This window comes from Chanos chanos, chromosome 11, assembly GCF_902362185.1.
Source record: "Chanos chanos chromosome 11, fChaCha1.1, whole genome shotgun sequence".
Taxonomy (NCBI): domain Eukaryota; kingdom Metazoa; phylum Chordata; class Actinopteri; order Gonorynchiformes; family Chanidae; genus Chanos; species Chanos chanos.
In genome coordinates this window covers 13,432,616-13,442,615 of record NC_044505.1, presented here as the reverse complement: position 1 = coordinate 13,442,615, position 10,000 = coordinate 13,432,616, and the positions used below count along the sequence as shown (strand labels likewise).

General features: G+C 42.7%; 2 protein-coding genes across 2 annotated transcripts in view; one reads left to right on the top strand and one right to left on the bottom strand.

Annotated features, from left to right (window-relative positions):
• fam184b (family with sequence similarity 184 member B) overlaps positions 1 to 2,137 on the bottom strand; it is a 15,634-nt gene extending 13,497 nt beyond the window's left edge. The window contains exon 1 of the mRNA XM_030788327.1: positions 1,997 to 2,137. Within this exon, the coding sequence (XP_030644187.1) occupies positions 1,997 to 2,137 (141 nt within the window). The remainder of the gene's footprint in view (positions 1 to 1,996) is intronic.
• Positions 2,138 to 5,226: 3,089 nt separating this feature from the next.
• The window catches only part of ncapg (non-SMC condensin I complex, subunit G), a 14,416-nt gene continuing 9,642 nt past the window's right edge, over positions 5,227 to 10,000 (top strand). Inside the window, exons 1-10 of the mRNA XM_030787708.1 lie at positions 5,227 to 5,334; positions 5,589 to 5,807; positions 6,105 to 6,333; positions 7,262 to 7,407; positions 7,671 to 7,755; positions 7,984 to 8,179; positions 8,275 to 8,424; positions 8,827 to 8,967; positions 9,518 to 9,641; positions 9,809 to 9,898. Coding sequence (XP_030643568.1) covers positions 5,227 to 5,334; positions 5,589 to 5,807; positions 6,105 to 6,333; positions 7,262 to 7,407; positions 7,671 to 7,755; positions 7,984 to 8,179; positions 8,275 to 8,424; positions 8,827 to 8,967; positions 9,518 to 9,641; positions 9,809 to 9,898 — 1,488 coding nt within the window. The remainder of the gene's footprint in view (positions 5,335 to 5,588; positions 5,808 to 6,104; positions 6,334 to 7,261; positions 7,408 to 7,670; positions 7,756 to 7,983; positions 8,180 to 8,274; positions 8,425 to 8,826; positions 8,968 to 9,517; positions 9,642 to 9,808; positions 9,899 to 10,000) is intronic.

Genomic DNA, 10,000 nt, shown 5'->3' with positions numbered 1-10,000 from the left:
TCCATGTATATGAGACACACACACACACACACACATACACATATGTGTGTGTGTGTGTGTGTGTGAATGTAGTATTTCATGCATTTTGATCATTTTGATATTCTGTGCAAGTCTGTGTGGGTATCCACACTCTCCTGTATTTTGGTACTTTGGTGTGTGTGTGTGTGTGTGTGTGTGTGTGTGTCTGTGTGTCTGTGTGTGTGTGTGCTGTTCCTTCATTTCTCCACAGTGCTGCATTTCATTTAGGGAATGCATCTCCCTCTGCTGAGTACACTCTGCTGTCTAGGAGCCATGTAGTAAGGGAAACACTATCTCCATGGATACGGGAATTCCATGAAGAAAGGTTGATTACACTTCATGTTTTTTCAGCTTCAGTCTTACGTTAGCTTGAGCTGGCATTTTTAGATAACTGGATTTCACACTAACTATACCACTTTAAAAACTATGACTTCAAATTATTCGTAAATTTGTCATTCTCATTTTATCACACTGAATGTGTATTAAATCAGATGTTTTGTTGTGGATTTGCAGAACCTATGGTGTTTTTTTTTTTTAAATAGTCCTTCTTGTAATGCTTCATTTTAACATCCAAACATTTTGAGAGATGTTGTTCAAATGCAATTCTCAGACATACATCTAGTATCGGTGTTTTCAGTTTAGAACTTACTGTCAGTTACATGGAATTATCCTCTCTTCTCTCCGCCAGAATCATTATCTGGGATGTCTTTGGGCTGCTACACAGGCTTTTTCCATCTTTCACACTACTCACACTCACAATTAATCCATAAATGTCAATCACACTAAACCAAACCCGGATAAACCATTGGATTAAATGTCAAACAAACAAACAAACACTAAAGCAAACTATATCAAATTGAGGACCTATATCAAGTGCTGGCACGGGTTGCTGTTGCATCTGTGGTTTTCAACGGATAGTGTTTACTCAGACTGACAAAACAGATGCATGAACTTTGAAAATGAAGATTCTTTGAGCTACTGAGTGTCTCTAGTTCTACACTGACAGAGAGAGAGAGAGAGAGAGAGAGAGAGAGAGAGAGTTCACTGTATACGTTTGCCTGAATTAAAATCTCAGTTCTCAGAGAGAGCAAAATATGTCACCCTGCATAAGTGATAGAAAGACAGGAATCTTAAAAAGGCGGAGAACTGTGAGCGCTTCTGGAGACACATAGCCCGAAGGTGGAGAAGATTTGACACACAGATACACAGCTTTTCCATGAATGATGTGTTCGCTTCGATCTTGTCAGTCTCGCGTAAACGGTACCTGTGCTGAGTTTCCACCCTGTTTGGCTAAAGCTGTTGCTGACACCGTCACATTTTTATCGTTTTCGTTCATTATATCAAATACTTATATATTTTTTTAGGACTGTGTGATTGTTCGATGGTCTTTCTGTTGTGGACCCGAAGCTTATTAAAAACCATTAAAAACAAACAAACAAACAAGCAACAACAACAAAAACCCAATGAAATGCCAGAAGCTGCTGCACATTAATTCGCCTGGAGAAATTAATCATTTGGATATTACTTGTCTCCTTACAGTTCTTAATATAAATTCACGACCGCTTCAGTGCGCTGCCCATTACATCTGGTATTATGACAAATGATATCCCACAGAATCGCTTAACTTAATTTCGCTACAAGTGTTGCAATTTTTTTCCCTACCAGACTCGTTAAGAATATTCTGACGGCTAGCCGAGAAGGTTACGGTATTTGTCTGCGACTATTAAGCGTCTATTACACGTGTAGAACATTCGGACAATTTCAGTGTTTGGAAAGTAAGTGGCTGTTCTTTAAAGCGCTGCATTGAAAACCACAATCAAATCGGTGCTTCAGTACTTGTGGAAGACGTTAACAGTCGTATTCATATACTCTAACTAAATGCACGAATCACTTGTGAACCATCGACTACTCGGGAAAGCGAGCACAGTGTAAGAGCGTTCTCCTCTTTATAAAAGCATCAGAGACGCTATCTCCTCACCTTAGTAAGCTGCGCTATTTTCTTACACATTTTCGTATGCATCTGATAGTCGTACAGCTCTTGCTCTACATTGGAGAAGTCCGCAGCGGTCCCGTTACAGGCGCCTCCCGGCTGGGTCATTTTACCGGAGCTGGAAGCCATAGCCCGATACTGACTTTCCCGTTAGATCACGCTGATAAATCACCAGACGTGCTGCACAACGGTCCCCAAATTGTTTTTACGTGATATTAAAGGTAGCGTCCTTCCAATGACGAAAATCAAAAATCTGCTTTTCAACCAACGGCATCGTGCGAAGCCGATATGTTCCCTCACGTCGCTGTTAAGTTCCCTGGCCGCTGGCTGCCCCCGTAGCACGTTGAGGTCACAGCCTAATTCCATCGGGGACACAGACAAGGCAGCGACCAGCGACCCGCCACTGTCAAGTTTTTTTTTTCTCCTTGGGGTAGACCTCCGCGCTGATGGCATGCAACCATCCAGACCACCTGTCTCCGTGTAGGGGCGGTGACGGCGTGACTATAGTTCTACATTACGAATGACAGCTCGCTCGCTACTGCAGTGGTCTCGTGCCCCTCCTCTTCTGTTCACACACCCGCTCACGACAACCCAATACATTAAAAAGGGGGGGAGAAAAGAAAAAAGAGGAAACATACACACACAGACACACACACACACACACACAAATCAAATATCAAATACGGATATGCATCGACTTTGATTTCAAATCTCAAATTCCGTGTAAATCTTGATCATTTTAATCTATAAGGATTCGGCTTTAGCGAAGGTTCCACTGTCATGAGCATAAATCATGCAAGTGGGAACAAAATAAAGTAGTCTAAGAAAAATGCATCACAGTCGAGATAAACTGTTTGCATCAGAGGAACAATTTACACAGATTTTTCATGACGAGTCTTCAGTGTATGAATATGAGATTAAAGCCTTTTAAAAACACTAAATGAAACTTAATTATATAGATTATTTACTAGATGACCTAGTCCTCACATGAGATAATTAAACGAATATCCTCCGGTGTAGGTGATTCAGTTATATTAGATCTACCTTTTCTAAATACCAAACCGAGTTTGGTATAAATGAATGTAGATAGTAAATTCTATGTTGAAGTTAGACAAGACAGAAGGATTTTAGATCATTTAAAAAGAACTAACAGAAAAGTTTAACCCACACACACACGCGCACGCACACACACACACACACTAAGAGTTTTGCCTTGCGTGAGATGATGCGAATTGTCATGGGCAATGGATCTGCCTAACGGAGTGACATGCCCTGTTCTATGTTATGGTCTTGTTTGTACTGCCCTACCCAGGGGTGCGTGCTTTTTGTGTGCACTCTCCAGACAGTCGGCAAACATGTGCCGGCAGCGTCCACGGCCTTAAATGAAACTGCTGCAGTCTTCCACTGCAGTAATAAAACACTCTTGCCCAGAGAGCCCATTTATAGTTTAAGCCTTAAACATACTATTCCATATAAACTTTTTTTTTAATCATTTGGACGAACAGGCATTGAACACGCCGATGAAAGAGTGTTTGTTCGTTAGGTCTAGAAAAATTCCACTGTAGCCAATGAATGCAACATGAGCGTAACTCTGACAACATCGCGTCTTTGGTATGGCATTTTCAATTTAAGGAAGACAACCAGTTTAACATAGCTCACAAAATATGTAAAAATGTAATTTGAATGGTTGCCTTAATTCTCTAAATTCAGCTCTGTTTTTCGTAGTAAGGCTGTATTTTTAAAAAGATCTGTCCTCAGTATGGCTCAAAAGAATGACAGGTTTAACGTAAATCTGACAGTTGATCACTATTAAGCCTCACTAGGAAATTTAATATTGTCACGTTTGTAGTGACCGCTCACAGCAGTCTCGTACAGAGACCGGAACAGGACTGCTCTCGCGAGAATATAATTTGAAAACGGGCGGTTGTCGCAGTTGAAATTTAAGAAGGAACATTTGCTCAAGCAAGCCGGTACTGCAGAAAGTAAAGTAAATTCTCAATTTTTATTAATAATAACTATAGATAATATATTTGATTTATGTCATTATGTGTCACTCAGAGAAATGACGTGTCGGTTTATCATCGGTTGTAACATGAACGTATTTAGAAAAATACCCTCGATGAGGTGAAATGTTCTGTGCCGATTGTTTGCTTACTTAGCTAGTTAGCTGGCTAACGACCCTCTTGGGGGAGGTGGATTTGGGTGTGGTATTTTTTTTTAGCTCTGTTGCGAACGTTTTTACGGCGAAACTATTTGCAAATAAGCTTACAAATGCAACTGGCATACCTGCATCGATATACGTATCCGCGACTAGCTCAAACTATGTTGTTGAATAGTGTATTTGGTCGTCTGAGGCCTTGCAAAAGTTTAGATTATAGTACGTGAAATTACGCCTTTTGACTGTCGCTAGCCGATTCTTTATCTTCCATAGATTCGGTTTTTCTTAGCTCCTTCTTTTCCGACTTTGGATCTTAACAGTAACTGTTTATTCCCCATAACTCGGGGAGTTGAGCTGAAATTGGTTTATATTTAATAGCTGAGGCAAAGTCTTCAGTAACGTATTTTGGGAGGCCATTACCAGGTGACTAAACTAGTATTTTCCACTAGAAAAGTTAACGGCGAGAATGGGCCGTGGAAATTTAAGGTAACCTTAATATCATGTCTGTGTATTGTCGTAACGTTAACCATACGACGTTATTTCAGTTAATTAGCTACCACTAATACTGCAAGTAACGTCGTCTCGTCAATACCTTCCAGCCTCCTAACACATCTGAACTAACTCATCAGCTTGTACGTTGGCATATACGTTAACAAAACACTAAACTTCTCAGGCTGCGCGATTTGTTACCATGGGAATAAGGGCTGTTAAAATAAAGTGCTCTGTGTCTATGGCTCACTGACGTTTCCTGTAACACTGGTGTACATGTACTGCAACACAGACACTGCTTGACGTACAGATAAAAGTCTTTCCTTTCTATGTGATGCACTTCAGCACCGGGCTGTCTGTTAGGAATTTGCCGATTTGGTTGTATCTGGTTGTGAAAATCACGTTTTGGTCGGAACCTGCTGATGATACTGGTTCACTTCACTGGTTCACCAGGGACACTTTTAGCAACCCGTTATAAAATTGGTCCTCAGCCTTCCCGTGCCCCACTGATGCTCACATAGTTCTCAAAGTTTTTTGAAACCAGAGTCGATGTGTGTGCAGGTACGTGAACATGACGGCGGACAACGAACTCGAGGTGAAGGAGGCGTTCCAGCGCGCTCAGAAAGCGCATAACAACAAAGCTAAACTGGTGGCTAACCTCAAGAACCGATACATGAAGGTAACGCAGCACCGGAGATGGTTGTCTGTAACGTTTTTCATAAAGCACTGAAGTGTCAGATGGTCATCTGCACCATAAGCTTATTAATCAGGTTACTTAAGTGTACCCTGTCAGTTTGTTATTCATTATATTATGTTCCATGGTGATTGTGAATGTGTTTCAGATTCACATGCTGGAGAGGAGCTGAGGTGATGTCTGTGTTCGTATTTGAAAGGGTCTTACCGCGCGTGTGTGTGTTCTGTGTGTGATTCCAGCTGGAAGATAAAACGGCATTCCACGAGGAGTTCATCCACTGTCTGAAATACGCCATGATCATCTATAAGAGGGAGCCTGCTGTTGAGAACGTCATTGACTTTGTCACAAAATTTGCCACGAGCTTTGAAACACCCGTGACTGAGGAAGAGCCAGAAGAAGAGGAGGAGGAGGAAGAGGAAAATTCTTTCCTCAACTTCCTCTTCAGTTTCCTCTTGGAGGTAATATTCATAGAGAGCCACATTTTTGTTATTTTGACATGTGATTTGAACGCTAGTTTGACTAACAGATATCAAAGTGTCAGCCAGATCAACAAGTGAGTCACAAAATATCTGTGTCTAAACATTGTCTAAGGAGCGATGAAAAGACTTTAGTAGCTCTTCTGAAAAGGCAAACTTGCAGTTGTATTGGTGCATTAATGGCTAATCCCATGGCCCCCACCTGATTGTTTCTCCTTTTCTCTTTCTTTCTTTCTTTCTTTCTTTCTTTCTTTCTTTCTTTCTTTCTCTCTCTCTCAGTCTCACACAGCCAACAGTCACGCAGTGCGTTTCCGTGTGTGTCAGTTGATTAATAAGTTGCTGGGGAGTATGTCAGAGAACGCCCAGATTGATGATGACCTGTGTGATCGAATCCATGAGGCCATGCTGGTCCGTGTCACCGATAAATTCCCCAACGTCCGCATCCAAGCAGCTCTGGCCATGGCACGTCTCCAGGAGCCCAGCAACCCCGACTGCCCCACCATTAAAGGTACACACTTCACCAAATACTTCTCTCATGGTCTTCATTACCCCACCATTAAAGGTACACACATCACCAAATGCTTCACTCATGGTTTTCATTACCCCACCATTAAAGGTACACACATCACCAAATGCTTCACTCATGGTTTTCATTACCCCACCATTAAAGGTACACACATCACCAAATCCTCCACTCATGGTTTTCATTACCCCACCATTAAAGGTACACACATCACCAAATACTCCACTCATGGTTTTCATTACCCCACCATTAAAGGTACACACATCACCAAATCCTTCACTCATGGTTTTCATTACCCCACCATTAAAGGTACACACATCACCAAATACTCCACTCATGGTTTTCATTACCCCACCATTAAAGGTACACACATCACCAAATCCTTCACTCATGGTTTTCATTACCCCACCATTAAAGGTACACACATCACCAAATCCTTCACTCATGGTTTTCATTACCCCACCATTAAAGGTACACACATCACCAAATCCTTCACTCATGGTTTTCATTACCCCACCATTAAAGGTACACACATCACCAAATCCTTCACTCATGGTTTTCATTACCCCACCATTAAAGGTACACACATCACCAAATCCTTCACTCATGGTTTTCATTACCCCACCATTAAAGGTACACACATCACCAAATGCTTCACTCATGGTTTTCATTACCCCACCATTAAAGGTACACACATCACCAAATGCTTCACTCATGGTTTTCATTACCCCACCATTAAAGGTACACACATCACCAAATCCTTCACTCATGGTTTTCATTACCTCACCAGCTGACTCTGCCCCAGACAGATTTAGCTTTACATTTTCTAAAGGCACCCACATCTGAATAAATCATCTCTCTCTTTCTCTCTCTCTCTCTCTCTCTCTCTCTGTCACTCTCTCACTCACTGAAGCGTATATCCTGATTTTGGAGAACGACTCGAACCCAGAGGTTCGCCGTGCTGTGCTCTCCTGTATTGCTCCCTCTGCCATCACCCTGCCTAAAATTTACAAACGCACCCGCGACGTCAAGGAGAAAGTCCGCAAACTGGCCTATGAGGTACGCTTATACTGTGAAGACTGGGACTTAAACCAGCAGTTACTGAATGTACCGCTCACCAGTCAGGTTAAACCTTATCGGAAAAATACACAGAAAATTGACAAATTGTGAACACTGTGGTGGATCAGTACCAGAAAGCCCACACCCTCTAAAGTCAAGATTATTCAGTCTGTCCACTTTCAAAAATCAAATTAAATCAACCCGTTTACATAGACGATAAACCTAATCTCTCTTGTTTTTCTTTTCTTTTTTTTTTTTTTTAGGTGCTAGCGGAGAAAGTTCATATTCGAGCTCTGACCATTGCTCAGAGAGTCAGCCTGCTTCAGCAAGGCCTCAATGACTCAGCTGGTGTGTGCTTGTTTATGTGTGGGTGGGGGTGTGTGTGTGCGTTAATGATTCCTCTGCTTCAGACTCTGTCTCAGGGTCGTGATGAGGACACACACTTGTCGCCTCTGTTTTGTCTCAGTTTTTTTGTGTGTGGGAATGTTAAAATGTGTGAGATAACATGCGTGTGCATATGTGTCTGGTTTGAAGTTAACAACGTATTATAATTTGTGCTGTGCGTGCGTGTTTCAGAGTCGGTGAAAGAGGTCGTGAAGTCTAAGCTGCTGCCTGCGTGGTTGCGTCTGCTGCAGGGAGATGTTCTGCAGCTGCTGCACAGACTGGACGTGGAGAACTGTTCTCCGACGGCCGTCGCAGCCCTGCACGCTCTCTTCTCCACGAGCACCGACCCCGAAGATCTGCTCCACAACACGCTCGCCCTGGACGAGAGGTTTGCCCCGACCTCACTGACAAGTCACGCCACCAATACCATGTGTTTCTGTCTCTCACTCTGTGTGTGTGTGTGTGTGTGTGTGTTTGTTGTAGGAGAGTAATTCCACAGGAGTCTCTGAGCTGTGAGAACGTGCTGTACTGGAGAGCTCTGTGTGAGTATGTGAAGAGTAAAGGAGACCAGAGTGAGGAGTTGCTGGAGCGCCTGCTGCCCGAAGCCGCCATATTCGCTGAATACCTGTACAGGTAATCACATACGCTCAGTCCTCTACACAAATCTAAGCATGCATTAGACTCTAAAGGGAAATACACGTTCCTGCGGTTATTTTATACTCTACTGCACATGAGTGAAACATACTGTCCAACTGTCAGGAGCTTACGTATATTCAGACTGTATGTACAAACAGATGCCCTCTTTTGTCTGCTATGTATTTCAGAGCAGTTCAGTCCCAGGTGACTACAGGGGGCAGTTGCGTTTGCAAAATGTTGAAAGGGCTAAGAATGTTTATGATAAATTCATTTATACTCGGGCATGTTTATAAGAGAAGCAGTGGGTTAGACTTTAGGTTGTAATGTGTTTTTGTGATACGTTAGTTATTGACTACTGGTCTGTGTGTATGTCTGTGTGTTTGTGTGTGTGTGTGTCAGTTATCTAAAGGGTATCCCTGTGCTGTCTGAGGAGCAGCGGGCAGACTTCAGTCAGCTGGAGATGGTCATGACTAAAGAGTTTATCGGGCAGCAGCTCATCCTCCTCATCGACTGCCTGGACACAGCAGAGGAGGGAGGAAGGTCTGATCAATACTGTCTCTCGTACCGATCCATCCCACCAACATCTGATCACTTAAGAACCAGGATTACAGACCAGACGCGCTAGCAGAGACCGTGACTAATTAGAGCTTCGTTCGATTTGATTACACCCCCCCCAAGTGTATGTCTTGGTTCGGTTGTGTCTGTGTGGGGAAAAGTTAATGATGTTTGTAAAACCGATACGAGTATTTCCATCAAAATGAAACTGGAATGAAGCTGCTGTCGTAAATACTTTCGCTTCCCCAGCCGGGATCATTTTCAAATCATCCTTTAATTATTGTTTTTTCAACGCGTGGTTTAGTTTAAGAGTCGGTGGGCGTGATAAAGTGAACAGAGTTTGTGACTCTGACCCGAGTCCTTTCGGGCGAAGATGAGAGGCGACGAAGCCGGTGTTTTAACGAGTTTTCCCCCCACACACACACACACACACACAGTTTCCTTTTCGATTGGTCTGTCAGCAGAGGAAGAGCAGGAAAGAACTGGGCGTCATTATCGACTGTTGCTTGTGTCTAATGGTGCTGTGCCTGTTTAGGAAGCGTGTCATGGCGGTACTGCAGGAAATGTTGCTGTTGGCAAACACACCTGTCTCACTCATCTCTTTACTGGTGGAGAAGCTGGTCAGCATAATCCGAGATGACAATCAGCGCATACAAGTGGTTAGTATTACGTGTAATCTGGTGTGTGTGTGTGTTTGTGTGTGTGTGTGTAACATGGCATCCATTTTATGCGTAACCTGTTATAATTTATGTGTGTAATATGTAATCTTACACAGGGAACATTGTAGAGTTTATATGTAATCTAATGTGTTTGTTATGGTAACCAGATTGCTGAGATCATCTCTGACGTGCGGGAGCCTATCGTACCTGTAACTGACCCAGTAGATGAGAATGAGAATCGCAAGAAGCAGGTGAAGGTGAGTAGAGAGAAATCCAGCCACTTCAGCTCCCATTACATGACTACCAATGTCTTCACAAACATACCCAATACATGACTACCAATGCCCACACACAAACAC